The sequence below is a fragment of the Carassius gibelio genome, chromosome B23, assembly GCF_023724105.1.
Source record: "Carassius gibelio isolate Cgi1373 ecotype wild population from Czech Republic chromosome B23, carGib1.2-hapl.c, whole genome shotgun sequence".
Lineage (NCBI taxonomy): Eukaryota > Metazoa > Chordata > Actinopteri > Cypriniformes > Cyprinidae > Carassius > Carassius gibelio.
The window spans coordinates 14,594,007-14,616,090 of NC_068418.1; the positions used below are offsets into that span (position 1 = coordinate 14,594,007).

A 22,084-nucleotide genomic window follows, 5' to 3' on the forward strand; every position below is an offset into this window, starting at 1 on the left:
ATACTTCAGGAGTTCCTTAGTGCTCTTATCCCATTACTTAAATCATTGTTTAACAGATTTCCCAACCTTTTTAGCATTTACCTTAGTGTTTACGTACTCTGTGCCTGCGTTTTGTTTGCACAGCCTATTGTTGGTATTGTCAACGTCCTGCAATCTGAGCTGCTTTTTAAGTATTTCAATGCCCAGAAAATCCTGTGTAAGCTTTGAAAATGACAAAAGAGCAATTGACATTAAATACCTTTTAATCAGGTTGATATGCCATGTGGTGGCACGCTACAGCCATCTTAAATTGTTTTACATACAGTTGCATTTTAAATGCATTGTAGTTTTAATAAACTCATACTAATTTGATATTAATTGGAAAATTTTCACTGCAGGACCATTAAAATGATCCAGTCAATAAATACATAATTTAAACTGCAGGACCATTTAAAATGATCCAGTCATAAATACATAATTTAAACTGTTAACATTTCAAAAGGAATAGTACAACATATCAATTTGCTTACCCGTTTATATACATTTTAACCCGAAATCTTGATGTGTACATAAAAATCCACGTTCTATCTAAAAGCAACTTCACGCACATTTCCACGCATAAAAACTACGTCTACCATAGAGCACAGCGCAACCCAAGCTTTGGGCGAGTCTATTTTGTAATTCGGTGGGGGGGATGACAATTGTAAAATAATGGTTTTGACAAAATACAAAAAGGTTTTTAATTATTACCAAACTACGTTTGTTCTAAAATATAATTGTAAACGTTAAACATTTGATCGTCAACGCATTTAATGTATATGACGGTTAAATATAAACACAAGTTTGAATTATTTCCCTGTATCTTGAATTATAGCACTGTCTGAACTCAAACTCTGCACATGTTGGTTCTACGCTCCTGAACTGAAGAATACTTGCTGAACTGTTAACGGTGCAGGGAATAGCCGGTCAGGCAACCGTCCAGCCTCCCCTCACACTGGAAAGTCACGTAGCTCCCGCCACTTCCAGGGATAAAGTTACAGAAACGGTTTGAGTTGACCATTTTGTTATTTATCTTTTGCCCGCGAGGTATTTCTATATCCAGTACCGTGGAGAGGCCAAGTAATATCGGATGTGGTGAGTTCTGCATACTTATGTGTCTAGCTAATGCTAACTAGCTAACGTCTCCACAAGAACACAGTCACAGCTTGCCAAAGCCAAGTTTGTACCGCTGAAGTCAGCTAACCAGGCGCAACAATTTGCCTGTAAATTTCAACTGGCCACTTTAGGAACAACCAGCTAACGGCATGCGCGAGACAATGTGCCCTATGCGCGCATCACGAGCCGGGGATAAAAGAAACCAACTCATTCTTGCGGAAAAGTTGGCTAGTTCTCCCGTCATATGGTTTGGGCTATTTTTCAGATTTCCTTCAAGCTTTGCAAGAAGGTTGCGCTAAGCTAACAAGCTTCGTTTTTGCAGGCTAACGTTATTGCAAAACGTCCTCGCATCGTTTCCCTGAAAGCTAGCCTGGAAAGATAGCAAGATAATCTGACTGCCCACATAATTGCACAATTGCTCAGATTGCAGTCTTTTAAAAGTATCTCAAAATTCGCCCTAGGAAAAATAGAGCAAATACTGAATCAAACTTGTCAGCGCTTTGTTTCTTCGCTTAGATCACTGATCATAAAACCTAAACCTGCATTGTTAGCATCGATTTGCTATAATGTAAACTGTAGCTTCTTTAAACCTCACGATCCCTCATTAGTAAGCTTGTAACTTGCTATGTGAAACACCTCTTAAGAGGATGTTTTGCAGCGAGGTAACTGGCTCACTTGGACAGTGAGGTGTTGACTATCAAGTGCAGGTGCGTGAGCGACAGAAGGATGCGTTGGGGGGTGTTGACATTATTTGTACTTGCTTTAAAGGTAACTCACACAGGGAACATTTGCTTCTTGTATGCACCATATGCGAGAATAAGCGGCCCACTTGGGCCTTTGTCACAAGTATCACCCCATCCCCCAACGCTTATTCCTCTCATTTTCGAGAAAGCCCATGCATAACCCCTCATTTTAGCAGTCATTGCTTTTGAAAGGAATAGTTTTACATGGTTTGTTGCTTTAGGGTATGTAAACTGCTCTATGTAAATAAATGAGGCAATTCTTCAGTGCTTATATGTATGCATCATGTGTATGGATGTTCAGTGTTTCTGCAGGCTGTTATTTAATGGTTTTGTTATGGTTTTATATTAAATTACCATCTGCAAGGGTGACACATTTTACCCAAATGGTTTATGTCGAGTATGTCTGCTCCTTAGTAAAATAGTTGCGACCTACTTAAGAGAGTTAGCTGTCAACTAGCAGGTTGTATGGGTTTTTTCATGTTATGAATAAGAATAGCATCTGCTTTAATGTTGTTTTGGTAAATGATTTCTAAGTTATCAAATTAGCACTTCAGCAATTCAGCCTTTACAAAAATTATACAGATCTGCATGATTATTTATTGCCAAAATGTTTTGCATGTCATAATGTACTGTGATTACTATAATTCTGCTTGTCTGATCTGACTTGAGGTCGTTTGTGCCCTTTCCTTTGATTAGTAGTACATATTCACATTGTTATTACCAAACCCATATGAACATTTAGTTTTGGTGGTTAATTGTAAACTAATCGTATCTTTACATTTCTGTAGCGTAAAGTGCCACTGATATACATGTATGACAATGTATAGCAAAATGGTGTATAAATTGAGAATTGTAGACCGAATGCATTAACATCCACCCTCAACAAGATTGTAATTGTATTGTTGTCATGTAGCTATAGCTTTATAGCTATGGACAGAGACATTAAATATCTCAGAAAACATTTTTCTACATATTAGGACTCAAATAATACATAATAAATAATAATAAATTCTTGCATGCTTTTATTTTCAGTATCATTTGTATCTCATATGTAAATGGTACAAGACATAAAATCATTTAAAGAAAAAGTTCGCACAAAATAAAAACTCATCATTTCTTCACCCTTCAAAGCGTTCCAAAAATGTTTGCCTTTTTTTCTGAAGAACACAAAATATTTGTAAGAAAATTGGCAACCAAAAAGTTTTGGTTGCCATGGACAAACACTGAATGAAAAAGAAAAACCCTGTTTTTAAAATTTTATGTTGCACAAAAAAAAATCAAATTCAAAGTCATACAGGTACGGAGTGTCATAGTGAGGAAGAAAATTAGGGCAATTTTCATTGTTGGCTTCTACAGCATGTGTCCAGTTCTTTATCCACAGCCTCATGACAATAGATAAGGTGGTTCAGTTCAATGAGCACAACTGAATATCAATTACAGAAGCCTGAAGTCCCGGCATATGCACAAGTGGGTGGGTTTTCCGTAAAGTCATAGGTAGGGCAGCCAATGGGCGCCTGTTGATGATTGCAGCAGTCTTGTCCAGACCACCTTTTCCTGTTCCTCTTTATCCGAGCAGCTCCGCCTCTGTGTCACAGCTGCCATTTTGGTTTTGTTCCGTTCAAACCAACCCAGAAACGCGACACAGACAGGCAGCAGACTGAACGACAGTGACTCGGCAGGATAGTATAGGGGCTTTACTCACAGCATCTCACCCTGCTGTTCGTGCTGTTGCTGTCCGTTTTCTCCTCGCATCTACATCAGCCCGCAATCCGCACCATCTAAGTTAGTTTCACACGAGGAGCGGTTTGCTGACACAGAGAGTGGACTGAGAAGGATTATTGGTAAGAGGCAAACGATTGCACTTGGTGCAAGCAGCTGTCCGCTCGGATAGCTCTTTATCGCGTGTATTTCCCCGCCTATGCTCTTATAATAACGTGCTGGCTGATCGGCATGGACCAGGTCGTTGTGTTTATACAGGCGCCGAGTTCTTTCATTCACTGGTTAGCATGCTAACTTGGTACAAGTGAGCTAGGCCTCAGGCTCAGTAAACTGCCTTAACCTACAATTGCAAAGCATGTAGCAGGCTAGCAAGCTAGTTGTCTAAGAATCCCCTCGTGCTCCCTGCTAAGTGATCATCCGGTTAAATTAATTTGTCAAATCTGATTAGCGTTAAATTACGCTACCTGCTTCGCGTGTTCACTGAATTGAACATTTGATGTCCTGACGTACTGCGGATGATTTTTGTGTGTCTCTTTCGTCGAAACGGAAGTGAATTATCTACATTTACCAAGCAGGTGTAACGTTAATCGTTGATCTTTACGAGATAATAGAGCTTGTATGTTATTTTTTGCTTATGCCACGCACAGATTTGTTCATGTTTCGGTTTCGCTTGGTTCAGATCAGAGGGTGGGCATCTCAATCAGCTCATTGTACACCCATATGCTAATTTTCTCATATCTTGGTGTGTCAATATATTAAGTATGTACTTAGCCATCTGTACACTAATGGAATTTGTGGGCATTATTTTGCTTTTATTAAACATTACAGTTCATTATCGTGTTCTAAACGTGTGACTGACTGACTTTGGTGGAACAAAAAAGTTGTTGTCAGGCAGAATGACAGCCTCAGTCATTGTGTGGAAAACCTGAGTGAATGATGAATGATGCTGTCAGTTTCTGACTGTAAACTCTTTTTATGTAGCACAGGAGTCACCATATATGTTTAGAACAACACAAATTGTGTTTACATGTTCTAATTTAATTCATTAAATCACGAGAATTCTGTTCAGAACGGCACGATTGTATGCGGAATTGCAGCTCGTGCGCAGCTGGCGAGTTTTGTTTGTAGTCAGTCTAGAATCTACGCTGTCTTTCCAGGGCCGTTGAACTCTATGCTGCTTAAAGAGCGTTAAAGAGTTTCGTTTCAGTAAAGCAAGTCTTCGTATGTCTTAAATATTGAACTGAACGTCATTCAGTGCTTTATTAATGAAATATACTAACATGATACATGAAATATGAATTAATGGAAACCGTCATAAGATTGTATTAAGTTTGTGTTGTGGAAACACTGCACGGACTGGTCTTGGGATGTGGCATTCACTGCAGTTTTGTTTTAATGAATCAGCAGTTTTATTAAGACCGATTGGTTGATCCAGAAAATGCACGGGCCGTTCACCATAAACACAACGCTTCTGTCCGCCAGCTATTTATAGCCAAAGCGCTTCGTCCTGCGGCAGAAATCAGGCTGTCCTTGTGCTGTGGAAAGACAAACCTTATTGTTTTTATTCCACACATAAGTGATCTGATTGTAGCCTGGTGCGCTCCCGTTCATTTGATTTTTTTCTTAGTAAAATCTAATTTAAATGAAATTATTTGCTAAATATGAGTAGTCTTATAATAACTAGCCTTGGTTTTATAGAATATATTTCTTTGTGCCCTTTAGAACGGTGCTCAATTGGCTGCATTGCTGGTATGATCGATTTTATTTAGTTTTTACTCTTAAAGGAACTGTCCAGTGCTGAAATAACCATTTATGGATATAAGGCCATATTTCAACATTCTTCTGAATGGACATTACATGTTGGTTTACAAAGATGAAATCTATAAAAAAACACCTTGTGCTCTTTTGTTCCATGTTGGCTTTATATCAAGATTTTAAAACATGCAATTAGTAGAGCTATTTTTGGCTAGGTGCTTGCACATTAAATAATGTATTCAAACCATCTGGATGTTGCTATTATTGTTCATTTGCACCACTGCTTTCTATTTGTCTGTGGAAATAACACATGAGCTTTTGCCAAGTCCAAGAGCAAATAGCATGAAAATGCACTAAGATGATAATTGGTTTGTTTCATTTGGGAAACTCATTCCACCAAAACGAAGTGACCTGTAAGATGATGTTTTTTATTTTCTCTGTAGATTTTACATGATCTGCATTGTTTGTGTATCAATCTTTATGCGCTCCAAACCCATAATATTATATATAATATCTGAAAAATACTGAGGTTGAGTTTTCTTTCATCTCTTGTAGATGTCCAGCTCGCCGCTGTCCAAGAAGCGTCGCGTGTCAGGATCAGAGACGAAGACGGGATCCCACTGCTCCTCCTCTAACTCTGTCAGAACCGAACTGTCTCACACACCAGCTAACGTAGGTTCAAGTCAAGCTTTTCAGAACTAGCTTGTTTGCATATAATGGGAACATCTAGATAATCTGATCTAGTATGTGTATTTGCATATTTTGTGAATATAATCTTCATTCTTTACTGTGCCTGGTTGTTGAAAGGCAGCCAGTTTCATAAGTTATGCTCGTCTATTTATAGTCTGTTAACTGTGGTTTTGGTCTCTGCAGGGCATGGCTAAGAATGGAAATGATGCTGAGATCGATGAGGGCTTGTACTCCAGACAGCTGTGAGTTTGGCCTTCATTTCAGTTTGATGTATCCTTAGAATGTTCTTAATGAGCAAATAAGAGGTCACACGAGTAGTTGTTAAATTTAGTATGTGTCTCTCAGGTACGTACTGGGCCATGAGGCTATGAAGCGCATGCAGAGCTCCAGTGTTCTGATCTCAGGGCTGCGAGGTTTGGGTGTAGAGATAGCCAAGAATGTCATTCTGGGTGGAGTCAAGAGTGTTACCCTGCATGACCAGGGCGTTGCTGAGTGGAAGGACCTTTCTTCACAGGTCAGTGGTTGGCCATGAGTCATAACCATAAGTGTGTGTGGATGCAAAACATAGCAATTGCTGCTAATCTTGTGCAATTTAAAGGTACCGTAAAATAGCATAAACAATAGAATAGTCAAAATCCACATTTGGTGAATCAAACAAGAGGTTAATTACATTACTGTCCTATTTGGGTGCAGTAAGACCTGTTTGGGTTCAGTAAGATAAAGTAAAAGGAATGTTGCAAAAGATGTCTATTTTATTTACATTTACATAAAAGGGACCATGCACAAATTTAACAAATGATTCCATTTCTTGCTTTGTACCGAATTTAGCTAATGGCTTGTTTTCATCTGCGGTCCCTTGGCTGGTAATCATAGGTAAAAAAAAAGAAAAAAAAAGACAACAAATACAGAGGGTGGGAATCACAGGGTTATCTCACGATACGATATGAGTCACAATACATGGCTTATGATAACGATAATATCATGATACAGTGATTATTCCATAATCAATATATTGCTGAACAGTTCTATGATGATACATCATGATACCTGTCTAACTGTGAAAACTAAATGCCTGTGAAAAGGTTAAGGGCAAGTTTTCTGTCTTTATTCAACTCCAAACTGTTAGAAAACAACACACAAGTTAGTTTTAAAAGCTAAGTAAATTAATCCTTTTATTCTTAGACTTGAAACTTACACTCGTCTCATCATAAAAACGGAGCCCCGTACACATGACATGCAGGGAAAAAGTAGCTGTAACATTGCCTCTTTTGTGTGCTCAGGTTTGTTATTTCAAATGTAGACATGCGGCAACACTTCTGTGCTGCATTATGGCTCTGACGAGGTTTCGTCATCCATGCCATAGATGCAGATTTATGTTTTTGCCAGTCAGTGCCCACTGCATAACGCGCACTTACAATATTTGAGAGAGAGGGAAAGCATCCAGTTGTGTTCACATAAAACTGCACATGCCAGCAGCACTCTCTCACTCATGTAGTGAGGGAAATCCACCCGTGATACGAGCAGAGGGGTTAGGCTAACCATGGACTGAATATGCAATCTGCAGTAATAACTAGGGATGGGCATTTTGGGAAATTTCTCATTTCGATCATTGATAGGTTTCAAAAATGATTAAACGATTAATCGGGGGTGGGGCTTATGCGGGGGGCGGGGCATGGTCATAATGTATATAATGAAAAAATCTGAAGATTATGAAAATGAAAAAAAAATAAAAAATCTGACATGAAAATCTATGAAAACATGAACACATGATTAGGACAGGTTAGATTATGATTATGATCAAGCAATGTTATTAATAAAGGAGCAAGAAATATCTGCCTGAGGTGAAGAGTAGCCTATACCAATAAACGGAAGCTAATTCTATGACACATCCTATGATAAATCAGATAACTGAAATACAGACGTAACATTAAAACTTGTATCAGCACAATAGGATGCTAAGTTATGCGTTAGACAGAAAGAGAGAGCGAGCGCGAGCTCCCTCTGATGCGTTTTAATGACAGCGCGCTGAAAGATGGGCAAGGACAGATTTTACTATAGATTCCTATAAAGTTCTCATTATAAATGTATGGCAGATTTGTGCTATATTTTCATCTATGTTATTAAGTGTAATAGTTGTAATTAAGTTTTATTTATAAGTAAAGTTTTATTTTCCATAAACCTGCGTGTTTTTCGAAGCCATATGAATTGAATTATGCCCACAGATATGACGGGAAAAAAAGCTTGGCTGCATAATTATAACATCAGTAATAAAATATCAATAATAATAGAAAAATAAAACATTTAAGAGCAATATCATTATGGGGCATTGCTTATATGAGCATGAAACGAATCACTGATAGGCAGCGATTTCAGCATGTTAATCGATTTCATGTTAATTAATCAGATGTAGACTAGCTCTTGCAACTTTTATCTGAAAAAAATTCGCAGATGCAGATGTGAACTTGACCGAAAGTGTAACTCGATCGGATTGTGCTTTACAAACACGAAAGTACAATTACTTCACATTAGTGTCACTATCTTTATTTTTTTAATGTATTTTAATATTTAATATTTTGTATTCAATTTGCACTTTCTGATCAACCAAAATATTTAAATATTATTTAACAGCATGGAAATCACTGATTATTGCTAAATAATTGAATGAGATTTAAAATATATTTAAGATAAAAACTATGACAAACAAATAATTTTGATTTTCGTCATCTCTACAAATGTTTAATGTAATTAGGCTACAAATAGCCTATATCCAGTGCATTTTTATTTTATAAAGACAATTTCATTATTTGTCTGTGATTTAAAAATGAACACACAGTCTTCCATTATAACTTTAGCAGCATATTTTGATCCAGCGGTGAAACTTAGTTTTTAAAAGATAAGAAAAAAGTTCACCAAGTTTAACCAAACAACTATTATAAGGTATAAAACAGAGACCAAATAGCCTAGATATTTTAACTATGGCTAAAACTCAAAACTAAAATAATAATATTAAAAAAAAAATGGATATTATATTTACTACGACTGGTGAAACATTCAAATGTCTATTCAAAAAGATAAGTCAGTCTACGTGCTCCGATGAGAGCCGAGTGCGCAGCCTGTTCACATTTAGTGGAATAAATTCGCTCCGCTGGAACAGATGTTGCAGGAACAGCCAGGTTCACTGGACAAGTAAACCTTCTCCGTCCCTGAAACTAATGGGCAGCAAATCTTTCACCACCATTTCAGCGAATAGCTTTGTCGTCTTCTCGATTCTGCCTGTGTTGCATTTAGGTCTTACGACAAGTGATTAAAATGCTCGTCCGAGTCGCCGCTCTGTTATCGCCAGATATTTTATGTACAAATTTTAGATGATAGCGCATTGTATTTGTTGTAGATTTGTGTGAAAGCTTGGCGCTGCACAGCTTACCCTGAACTGTATTTTCATCGTTCTTCTCAGCCGTAACCCGACCGACCCTGTCAATTTAGCACCGACTCAATTTTTTTTTTTTTTTTTTGCTTTTAGTCCAAGTAGTATATTAATTATATTCAAGTAAGTATTGTAAATATATAAATTGCCTTGGCCTACATAAAAATGAAGGCTATCTTCTTTAATTTGAAAAAAACCCTTGACGTCATCTTTGTTTACACGGATGTCACACTGTGGCCTGTGCGTTCGCTTCTTCTCTCATTCTCTGTCAGAGTCCTGTCAGAGACTGTTCATGCTTGGTAATGATGGCTGCGGCTGCAGTAAACTAAATGTTTGCGGTCACTGTTCAAAGTCATACGGGTTCGGGCACCATAATACATCTAAAAAAAATTCATTAAAACAGCTCGACACCGAGCAGCTTTAACTTGGCACGAAGTTCTGGAAACTGTGCCCAGATAGTTTCCCATCCCTTCTACTCTCTTGTCTAAAACCGTGACCATGTCGACTGTCACTTTATGTTCGAAAATCTATTGCACGAATCAATCAACACAAGTTTAGAAAATGAAAATAAGAAATCGATTTTAACGACCTTCTCTCAGATAAAAATATAGCATCAACTGTTCCACCTTTATCAAGCCTAGATTTTATTTGCTCTGTTAAATGTAAAGTAGCCGTTTAAGTAGAAAGATTTACTCTGAAACCAGATTGCATACAGTGTGAACCGAGCTTAGCTGTATTAAGTTAAGATGTCAGTTGTTCAAGAACTCCCTTTTCTGCAAACTTTGAGACTGCTGGCAGTATTCTGAAAGTTCTGTAGTTGCTAACATTGAAATGATCCCCAAATTAAAAAACAGGAGAAACAATGGCTTGCAGCCATGCAATATGAAAAACACTGTATTCAAATGATAAATTAATTAAATTTGAAATAACAGGAGCTACACTATCTTTGAGTTTTGAGAAATTTAATGTCAAATTGATGGACATCCCTACATTTAGTATGTCTTAATAAGCTGATAACTTTGTTAACCTGTGTAATATTAGTCATGGCTAGGTTAAAACCATGGCTGTCAACATCAGACGATAAAATATTTCTTTCCCTTTTTGGAATACGACGGAGTAATCTAGAATAAAATTTCCTTGAACTTTGATCTTAAGATCTCATGGATAATTTATCTCCTGTAAAAGGCTATTGACATTTTTCCAAATCAATTTACGGTTTCCTTTTGCCTCGTTCATTTGGTGAAGATAATTTGATTTAGCTGCTCTCGGTTCTCAAATAACTTTGTTCCACAGTCTTTTATAACAAAGCCTGTCGATATCCCTTCCTGGCTCAATAGCTATCTTTAATGCAGAGTCCCTGTTCTCTATGAGCTTAAGTTCTCGTTAAACCAAGTTAGATTATTTTTATGCTTGGGTTTTTTTTTTTTCTGAACTTTTATAGTGAATTTAACACTTACAGAATTAGTACTATTGAGAAGTGTTACAACCATACTCTACATCCTGTTTTTGGTCAGTTTATGAGCAACTAATGTTAAATTGTTATCAGATGCCACAGTGATCAAATTCTAACTCCTTTCAGGTATGTTTGTGAATATAAGGTCTAACTGTGTCTAAGATGATTTAGCAGTTCTTGTGGGTCCTTTGATTACCTGATTTAAAAGAGATTTATCTGCAATAGTTTTCAGGTTTTTTTCTCTTTAGTTTGTCCTCCCAGTTCAAGTTAAAATCACCCATAATAATTATTTCTTTGATTGCATCCCTAATTTCTGTAAATTGTTTATAAAATATAAAATTTACTGAGGGGTCTATAAACACACAAGGATTTTTGAGGAGACATAATTATTTTTAGCCCTACGAACTCAAAGTTGTTAACGGAGTTAAACACAAGATGTTCACACTTAAAACCATTTCTCACATATATTAACACTCCCCCTCACCTTCCTGAGGATCTATCACGTCTAAAACATTGATATCCAGGCATCATAAAATCACTTGTTAGATAACTCTTGCAACCAAGTTTTAGATATGCAAAGGAAGTCCAAATTTGAATTGGATAGTAAATGAGACAAGTGTTTGTTCTTTGAGACAATCCTCCTAATATTCAAATCTCTACCAATAAGTCCTCTCGGTTTCACATTGGGGTCCCACAAAACCTACGGGTGATTTACTGTCTGAAACATTCTATATACAGTCTGCTTTCTTACCACAGGATTATGACATGTGAAGATGTTGAGTGTAGTCGCTGGAGCCGTGGTAGATCTTGTAAAATCTCCACCAAACAGTGTAGAAATATCGTGCATTGGAGCATTAATATCCACAGGAAATCCCCAGGCCCTCACCTCATCATGAGATCCACAACTGATCCACATGGAGAGTTCCGGACACAACACATACCATTAGTGCAGCCAAAGAAAAGATTAATACTAGAAAAAAAACACCACAAAACTTAGATAAAATATTTTTGTGATTTGTAACATTTAACTCTGCGAATAAAGTATTAAACGGCCTCTGATATATCTGTATAAAGACATTATATAAGAAGAAAACGGCCAGCTAGGTGTAAAGAAAATGGAGTCGCAGCAGTCTTCATCATTTAAAATAAATGCAGTTTTTTTTTCCAACTTTCTATTAATCCAACAATCCAGAGAAAAGTGTTTCATGGTTCCCACAAAAATATTAAACCGTACAGATGTTTACGACATGATGAATGTTGCTTATCAGCATTTTTTAATGATTTCTGAAGGATCATGTGACACTGAAAACTAACGTAATGATGCAGAAATTCAAGCTTTGGAATAAATGTCTTTTTAAATTGTTTTAAAATGGAGATATTGAAGTTGTAGTAATATTTCACAATATTACTATTTTTATTAAATAAATGCAGATTTGGTGATCATAGGACACTTCTTTCAAAAACTTGTGTATATTAACAAATTAAGACATATAACAACATTCAGTGGACAAAAAAAAAAAAGAAATGTTTTGTTAAAAGTACTAGTTGTAGTAATAATAAATAATAGTGTTTCTTGTCTTAGTTTTACCTGCGTGAGGAGGATCTTGGGAAGAACCGTGCAGAGGTCAGTCAGACTCGACTGGCCGAACTCAACAGCTATGTGCCTGTAACCTCCTACACTGGCGCCCTCAACAACGAATTCCTGACCAAGTTTCAGGTACTAGCTTTATGGCTCCTCTGGACTACATCCATAAGCTCAACACATGGACTAAATTCCCACATACATACAGAACTTTGCATTAGTTCAAGTTTAATGCATTTAAATACTCCGCTAACAGGTGTTTGTGTGTTTGACCAGGTTGTTGTGCTCACCAACTCTAGCCTCGATGAGCAGATACGCCTCGGTGACTTCTGCCATAGTAACGGCATTAAGTTGATCGTGGCAGACACGCGTGGGCTGTTTGGGTAGAATACTTTTCTTAGTTAATGTTGAGTAATAATTTTTTTCTGGTGTTATTATTCTCATGTAATTTCTGTTTCTCAATAGGCAATTATTCTGTGATTTTGGGGAGGAAATGACGGTGTTTGACACCAATGGAGAGCAGCCGCTGAGCGCCATGATCTCAATGATCACAAAGGTAAAAACTTTTAAACCAATAAAACCAAATTATACTGTGTGATGGTACCATTTAAACCTCGTTTACGGTAGTCAGAATGAAAGAAGTGTCACATTGTTACACTGGCTGTCTAAACATTTTGCTCCGTTTGTGTTGTGTGTGTTTAAAGGACAGTGCTGGTGTGGTAACATGTCTGGATGAAGCACGGCATGGATTTGAGAGCGGAGATTTCGTCACTTTCACAGAAGTGCAGGGCATGACCGAGCTCAATGGCTGTGAACCAATAGAGATCAAGACACTGGGTGAGTTATCATAGGTTTTCTAATTTAAACCGACCCAGCAACCACCCAGCTTTTAGTCTGTTGTTAGCCCAGGGTCCTTCAGAATAAAAACATGCTAGATTAGTGATTCTCAAGCTTTTTGACTCCAATAAGCAAGTAAATATAATTACATTTCAGAATTCCAGGAGTTTTCCAGAAATGGAAAATGTGTAGGATCCCTGAAATGAGTTCCTGGTCTCAGAGGCCAAAGCACTGAACTTGTTACCGTTTAAGAAGGTTTTTCCTGATACACGATTTGAAGGTCAGTCTGTAGGCTGTTTTGTGACTGTGATGTCCTCTCCCATCAGGTCCTTACACCTTCAGCATCTGTGACACCAGCTCATTCTCGGACTATGTGAGAGGTGGTATTGTCACACAAGTCAAGATGCCCAAGAAAGTTGCCTTTGTAAGTTGACGCCCATGCTGAGGCTAACATTATATTACTCTTGTAAAGTGAAAAAGTGGATTACATATGCACACTTCTGTCTTCGATCAGAAATCCTTGTCCTCTTCCATGGCCGAACCAGAGTTCCTGCTGACTGATTTTGCCAAATTTGATCGTCCAGGCCAGCTGCACATAGGCTTTCAGGCGCTGCATGCATTTGAGAAAAAGCACAGTCGTCTGCCGAAGCCCTGGAATCAGGTGAACACTTTTGCTAGTTGTTAGATTTGTGCATGAGGTCCAATCCACTTCCAAGCTTATTCTGGCCAAGAAATGTAATGCCTCATCCATTACACGGTGTTCTATTTAATGGTATATGAATGCTGAGCTGTGGACATCAGTCTCAGTGACTCAGCAACTATTTCTTTCTCTCTCCGTACTGCTGCAGTCTGATGCGGATGAGCTTGTGGCTCTGGCTGAAGAGGCGAATGCTGCGCAGACAGGATCTGCCAAGCAAGAGCAGCTGGACCAGGCAATCATCAAAAAACTGTCCTGCATGGCTGCCGGAGACCTGGCACCCATCAATGCCTTTATTGGAGGGCTTGCTGCCCAGGAGGTTCTAAAAGTAATATGGCCTTCCATCATTTCCTTTGAGTTTGAAATCAATGAGATTTATGAGTGACGTGTTGCATTAGGCTCCTCTGTCATGGTCTGTTATATATTGCTTCTTTCTTCTTTTTCAGGCTTGCACAGGGAAGTTTATGCCCATCATGCAGTGGCTGTATTTTGATGCTGTGGAGTGCTTACCTGAGGCTGAAGATGCTGTTCTGACAGAGGAAGAGTGTGCACCTGTGAGTGCTTCTTGCACCATTGTCTATTTATGCGTTTCAGTATTTGTTTGATGCTAGTGGAGCTACATGCATCTCACCCAAAAGAGTGTTGGTTGATTGCAAAGAATAATGTATTCATCCGTTTTCTGTAGAGGAACTGCCGCTATGATGGCCAGATTGCTGTTTTTGGGTCCAAGCTGCAGGAGCTGTTAGCCAAACAGCGATATTTTCTGGTGAGGAGCTGAAACTGGCCATTTATCAAAATGGGAGTTGATTACGCCATGCCAATTATGCAGTTGCACACTGCTTGCGTTTTCCCTTGAAGTTTTAATGAGCCAATAAAAATAAAGCTTCTTTGAATCATATTTATGCTGCAAGTATTAACTGTTCTAACCAAGTTTGTTTCGCCTTTAGTCCAGGGTTATTGAAAAATAAAGCTATAAAATACCTTTTTAACTGAAGTAAAATCTTAATATTGGATGAGAAATGTTAATGAAAATGAGATGTTGCCTTTCTGACTGACTGCAATTAGTGTAAGTTGAAGTACTAAAATTACTAACTGAATAAAATTAAGCTATTTATAAACTAATAATGACAAATGTATTAAATCTACTAAAATAAAGCTAATTTAAAATTCTGAAAACTATAATAATTAATAAAGTGTACTAAAGTAACACTGATTTAGTCTTGAGTGTTGATTTTAGTGACTTGTTTCCTGTGTTCAGGTTGGTGCTGGAGCTATTGGTTGTGAGCTGCTGAAGAACTTTGCTATGATGGGCTTGGCCAGCGGTGAAGGAGAGGTCATAGTTACTGACATGGACACTATAGAGAAATCCAATCTCAATCGACAGTTCCTCTTTAGGCCTTGGGACGTTACGGTAAGATTGACTGACACAGACTAGAGAAGGAAGGAATTTTATGTCTTTCTCGATTGGTTGCTGATGAGTTTGTTGTTCCTCTGAGCAGAAGATGAAGAGCGAGACCGCTGCTGCTGCTGTGAAGCTGATGAACCCATCAGTCCGCATCACGGGCCATCAGAACCGTGTAGGGCCTGAGACTGAGAAGGTCTATGATGATGACTTCTTTGAAAGCCTTGATGGAGTGGCAAATGCTCTTGACAATGTAGATGCCCGTAAGTAAAAGTTTTAGAAAGCAAAGTGGCTGGTCATATAGGTCACTTCAAAATGTAACAATCAAAAAACTATTTGGAGAAATCAACTCTTCATGCTTTGCTTTTCCAGGTATGTATATGGACCGGAGGTGTGTGTACTACCGTAAGCCATTGCTGGAGTCTGGTACTCTCGGCACCAAAGGGAACGTGCAGGTGGTCATTCCCTTCCTAACAGAGTCGTACAGCTCCAGCCAGGATCCTCCAGAGAAGTCCATTCCTATCTGCACGCTCAAAAACTTCCCTAATGCAATCGAGCACACCCTTCAGGTAACTTTTCAAACTTTCTTTGTGGTGAACTTCTGGTGTCTTAAGCCTTGCATACCTTGATTGACCTAAACTGACTGTTTACCCACCTGCTTTCTTAGTGGGCTCGTGACGAGTTTGAGGGTCTTTTCAAACAGCCTGTTGAAAACGCCATGCAGTATCTGACGTAAGTTCTGGTCAACCTAAACAACCTGTACATTTTCCACGCATGGTGCTGTCAGCCGGTTTAAAATGTAATGTTTTCATTCCTCCCCAGAGACCCGAAGTTTATGGAGCGCACACTGAAGCTCCCTGGAGCGCAGCCGTTGGAGGTGGTGGAGGCAGTATACAAGAGCCTGGTGACAGATTACCCACGCAGCTGGGATGACTGTGTAGCCTGGGCCCGCAACCACTTTCAGTGTCAATATAACAACAACATCCGTCAGCTACTGCACAATTTCCCTCCAGACCAGGTGAGGCCTTTCTGTTCTCATTTGATCAGCTATCATTGGATGGTGTTTACATAAAATTAACCATAAAGGGTCAATCACATGACACCTTTTTCATATCTAACAGGAAATAGTAAACCACTGGTGCTATTCAGTCGTTTTTTTAACTGAAATTTGAATTGAATGTTTTTAAAAGTTTTTACTTTTATCAAAATTGTACAAAACTTGCTTTATCAACTTGCGTTTTTGCCACTTGCTTTGTGAACAGGAAAATCATGGAAATGATTTGAAAAGGTTGAATGGTTCTGAAAATAGTCACACTTATATTCCTCACTGTCAAAAATGACCACTTTCCCACTGAGAACTAATGGGAATTTAATTTCTAATCTAGTGATAACAGTTGGTACTGTGCCAGAACACGGTCTTTTTTTAAATATATAATTTTTGAAATATCAACCTTAAGTTTGGAACACAACTTAGATTTATGGCTACTATTTTGTTGTTTTGGAGTAAAACACGTTTTGGAAAATATGCATTTCATATAAAATCTGTAATCTGCCAGGTGTTGTCTTTTTAAAAAGAGACCAAACATAGGTCTGTGCTAAAATTATATTTTCAGGTCTATGCTCAAAAAATGGTTAGCAGGTAATGGGTTATAACTACTAGGTAAAAATAATTAACTGCCATAAAATCCCCTAAAAATACTATATATATTTATATATAAAACATTATTAAAGTAAATCTTGTACATTCACAAATGAAAAAAAAGGGGGTTATTTTTTACTGCCATGTGAGGAGCACCAGAGGCTTAATTTATAAAAAATACATTAAAATTGCTGTTTATAAATACAATTACTTTTTGATGCATAAAAATCAATAAAATGTATTTAGAAAATAGTGTGAATTTCCATTTAATACCAACCGTGTTGAACATTTAGTTTAATGTCTTCCTGCTCTTTCTGTCTAGCTTACAAGTTCTGGGGCGCCATTCTGGTCAGGTCCAAAAAGATGTCCCCATCCATTAGAATTCAGCACTAACAACGTGAGTATTCACTGTGAAAAGACAAGTCTTGATTTGAAATTTCATGTCATAAAAAAATGCTTGATCTTGATATTATGGTTGGTAGGATCTTCACATGGACTACATTATGGCAGCAGCTAATTTGCTTGCCCAGTCATATGGCCTGCCGGGCTCCACTGAACGTTCTGCTCTGACTAAGCTGCTGCAGGATATTAAAGTGCCTGAGTTCATACCCAAATCAGGAGTCAAGATCCACGTGTCTGATCAGGAGCTGCAGAGTGCCAGTGCATCAATCGGTAAGAGGAGATGAAGAGTTGCTGAACTCATCTTTTTTGTTCCAGTGAAGCCAGAACAAAGGAAACTTGATTGCTCATTTTACTATTGGTCTGTTTTCAGACGACTCTAGGCTTGAAGAACTGAAGACACTGTTGCCTTCTCCTGAAGCGTCTTCTCAATTCAAGCTCTGTCCCATTGAGTTTGAAAAGGTACCACTTATAACTCGACCTCAATTTCCTGAATTTAGAGCTTTTGAACTTCAGTTAAAATGCTAATTATATTCCCTTCTTCAGGACGATGACACAAACTTTCATATGGACTTCATTGTAGCAGCTTCTAATCTAAGAGCAGAGAATTATGACATTCCTCCTGCAGATAGACACAAGGTGAGAGGCCCAGTGTAATGGTTTCTTAACCCTCTCGCAGTCAAATCCCACCCTTCGCATGTCCTCACCTTTCTTTTTCATCTTTCAGAGCAAACTCATTGCTGGAAAAATCATTCCAGCAATCGCCACAACGACAGCTGCCGTGGTGGGTCTGGTGTGTCTGGAGCTGCTGAAGATCATTCAGGGCCACAAGAAGGTTGAGTCCTACAAGAACGGCTTCATGAACCTTGCTCTGCCTTTCTTTGGCTTCTCTGAGCCCATAGCTGCTCCCAAGCACAAGGTAACCAACAGCATTGTCCATTACAGCAGCAGAGCTGGTGTCCTTTTGAATATGAATGAGCTCTTTTAACACTTGCTTTCTTCCGCAGTACTATGAGATTGATTGGACGCTTTGGGACCGCTTTGAGGTGAAGGGCATTCAGTCCAGTGGTGAAGAAATGACACTCCGACAGTTCTTGGACTATTTCAAGGTAATACTTGATGCTCATTGTTGATGAATTTGAAGAAACTAGTGGTAGACATTGAAAATTATTTTAGTACTCGGCAGATAAATTGCTCGATCCATTTCGCACGTTCACGTGAAGAGGTAGGGGTGTCTCGATGCTCTTTTGGTTGGAGGGTAAGGGGAAGGGCCAGATAGCCCTTCAAACAAAGATTTTTCGGGACCACACTTCAAACGAAGGGGTATGAATTCTCAAGGCAACATGGCTGCTACAGCAAACAAAGACACATAAATGTAAGCTTTTTTGGCATAAAGATTTTAATGAAAAGTAATCATTTGATTTGTTACCTTCAATTGTGAGTTCATATTAACGCTCATGTTACTCAAATGTTTGCAAAAAATCGCTAATATTTGCTAACGTCATATCATTACAGACTGTATGATAGTGACACAGCATATGTCTGATCAGGGCGATAACTGCCATAGACATTGATGGGGGCTAATTCCTCCAATAATTAGAAATCGCTAAACCATTTTCTCAAATATTGCCTATTCGAGAGAGAGAGAGAGAGAGAGAGAGAGAGAGAGAAATGGAAGTTGCATGTATTCTCGTCTGTGTTTTATCCCCTACCACTTGACACTCTGTTTCAAGGGACAAGGGGAAGGGGTATAAAATAGAATTGGGATTGGGCCTTAGTAACATTCTGATTGGTTTGGTTGAACATATGACGCTACATGCACTTTTACAAGTTGTTTTTTACTGAAATGTGTGCTGGCAGTGTGTGTGCAGAACCACCCTATAATGATTAAAAATCTAGCCAGTATTGTTTTATTTTATTTAATCTTCTTAAATCTTTACCCCTTTCTTAAATCGAGCCGATCTCAGATGCCTGTCTTCGTGATGTCACAAAAACAGGCCCCTCTCATGTATGGGTGGGCGATATGGGAAAAAATATAATATCACGATGTTTTTTTAGAAAAAACATGATTCACGATTTTATCACAATTCTTTGTCATGTTGCTTTTACTATTTTTACGAAGTTGTCTGAGCATTACAGCTTAACTAATTTCCCTATTATAAAGACTAAGAATTTCAAGGTAACAAAAAAAAAAGTGGCAAATATTTAGGCCAAAGAGGGCAAAGATATGAAATCTTTGTTAAATCTCTTTAAAGACTATTTTTAGTTCTAAGAAGTCATCATAATATAATTATATAATGTATTGATAAATATCATACTATCAAGATGTTTATTAACCCATGTTTTAATTTATACACTGTAAAAGGTCTGTTTTACAGCACTTGAAAAAAATAAAAGGAATGTTTGTCTTATATTTTATTTGGTTTATATTCTAGACCATTTAATTGTTAAATGTGTAGAATTAATTTCATTAGACAATTTGACACATTTGTAATAAATCTTAACGGCTTGGCAGGTCTTAAAATTTGAAACTTCTGATGAACTACATATGACACATTGCATTATTTATTTGTGTAATTGTTTATTTAATGAAAATAAAACCAAAATGGAAAAGTTAGGACACCCTTATGGCGCTTTTCCATTGCACGGTATAGTTTGGTGCGATTCACTTTGGGGGAGTTTTCCACTGTTTAAACTACAGTACCCGGTACTTTTTTCAGTACCACCTCGGTTGTGGTTCCAAGTTAACCATACCATTACCAAAACGTTTTATTTTTATTATTTTTTATGATTTTGGAAAAAGCATGGAATTCAGTAGGGTTTTCTAACTTTTTCACATGACTATTTAATGCATTTCCTTCCCCATTTAATTTTATGAATTGACTAAAATAAATACTAATATTCAATGTAATGGGGAAGTAATATTATTAGCTTTTTTTTTAATATGCCCTATTTGTGTCCATCCCTTGTAGAAACAAACAAATGTATGTCTTTTCGATCTTAGACCTTGCGCGCTAATGGTTGACACTCTGTTGCTCCCTCAGAATGAACACAAACTGGAGATCACCATGCTCTCTCAGGGAGTTTCCATGCTCTACTCTTTCTTCATGCCTGCCGCCAAGCTTAAAGAACGACTGGACCTACCGTGAGTTGGTTTTCCTATCTTCAAAGATTTACTCCATTCTAAGCATACAGGTGGCAGTGAGGCATATGAGATTGAAGAAAATTAAGTTTCTCTCTCTATTTTCATAGGATGACTGAGATCGTGACTAAGGTGTCCAAGAAGAAACTGGGGAAGCATGTTAAAGCACTAGTTTTTGAGCTCTGCTGCAACGATGAGACAGAAGAGGATGTAGAGGTCCCCTATGTCAGATACACCATCCGCTGAGAGGGTTATTGGGGTAGGGAAGGGGACTGGTCAGAGGCAGGAGAGGGCGGCCCACTGGGGATGGGGGAGTATCAGTACGTTTGGAAAGCCCAAAGAGAAACAGTCCATTTTTTTTTTATTTTAATCAATAACTGAATCCTAAAAGTATTATCTCTCAAACAGCACTCTTTCCCTATTGGTCGAGCTCTCTAGGGTATGTATCAATCAGGCTGGTAATGTTTAGGATTATGGGGAGCATGTGAATCTTTGGCTGTAGCTTGTTTGACCTGGTTGTTGTAACGCACAGCTTCAGTGTATGAATTTATCTGTACACCACTCGTCACTCCCTCCCTCTACATCATCTTCACACCGGTCTCCGTTCCTGTCCTCATGTTACTTTTGTGGGCAGCACCATACTGCTTTGTATTCTGAAGTAAAATATTGACTGATGCCAAAAAATGGAGTACAAAAGAGAAAAATCAGTTATGTTCGCTTAATCATTTCAATTCACTGCCTTGGCTTGATGTCACCTTAAAATGTAACTTAAAGCGCTCTTTTTGGCCAAGGTCTCGGAGCGAGTTGGTCCACTTACTGAACTCCTGCTCTCCCGTAAGCCCGGTGGGAACATCCCTTTGCCTCTCTGGCTTCTTCATGGGTTGGGTTCAGGAACTTGCACATAACCTTTTTTTTCTCCCCCATTTTTATTTTTTATTTTTTTCTGGTGTACACCTTGTAGAACATAAATTCTGTATTCTTTCTACTTTAAACTCCAAAAACAAAACAAAAAAAACATTACAGTAAAAAAAAAGTGATTTTACTCTGTAATGGGAGCACTTAGTGTGTTAGTGAATAAAGTTGAAAACATTTTCTTGCTTTATTGTCTTTTCTTTGCTACGGTTGTTTTTAAAATGTATCTATAAAGTTAATAAAAGAATCTGCAATTAATCAGACTGCCTGTCAGGAATATTTCAGTTGGTAAGATGCACCATACACTTTCAACTTTGAGTGTTTCATTGTTTATAGAAAGAAAGGTCTCAATTTAAATATATTAGGTGTTAGTGGATATAAACGTTATAATCTTTAATATTTTGTCAATAATAGTAGAAATGAGTAGTCTAGGTCAAATGTTTTTTTGGATCAAGGCTTTGAATCTAGATAATAGAGGTTTGAGGAGAAATTTGCATTTATGCGCTGTGCTGAGAGTCACTCCACTTTAAATGGGCCACTTCTTAACATTAACCTT

At 38.0% G+C, this 22,084-nt stretch overlaps 1 protein-coding gene across 2 annotated transcripts; it reads left to right on the forward strand.

Moving 5' to 3' along the window:
- The first annotated feature begins 899 nt into the window (after positions 1-899).
- uba1 (ubiquitin-like modifier activating enzyme 1) lies at positions 900-21,708 on the forward strand. 2 transcript variants are annotated; one of them, XM_052594119.1, is made up of 26 exons: positions 900-1,113; positions 5,907-6,023; positions 6,225-6,283; positions 6,387-6,555; positions 12,501-12,635; positions 12,777-12,883; positions 12,966-13,056; positions 13,205-13,337; positions 13,664-13,761; positions 13,852-13,998; positions 14,186-14,362; positions 14,481-14,588; positions 14,720-14,800; positions 15,293-15,445; positions 15,534-15,699; positions 15,809-16,005; positions 16,104-16,168; positions 16,259-16,454; positions 17,398-17,472; positions 17,558-17,747; positions 17,848-17,936; positions 18,021-18,113; positions 18,202-18,393; positions 18,482-18,583; positions 20,519-20,619; positions 20,727-21,708. In XM_052594119.1, the coding sequence occupies exons 2-26, from the start codon at positions 5,907-5,909 to the stop codon at positions 20,860-20,862; spliced, it is 3,177 nt and encodes a 1,058-aa protein (XP_052450079.1). In that variant the 5' UTR covers positions 900-1,113; the 3' UTR covers positions 20,863-21,708. The 2 variants fall into 2 exon arrangements, with proteins under 2 accessions (XP_052450079.1, XP_052450078.1); XM_052594118.1 differs by lacking the exon at positions 900-1,113 and adding an exon at positions 3,459-3,718.
- The last annotated feature ends 376 nt before the right edge of the window (positions 21,709-22,084 follow it).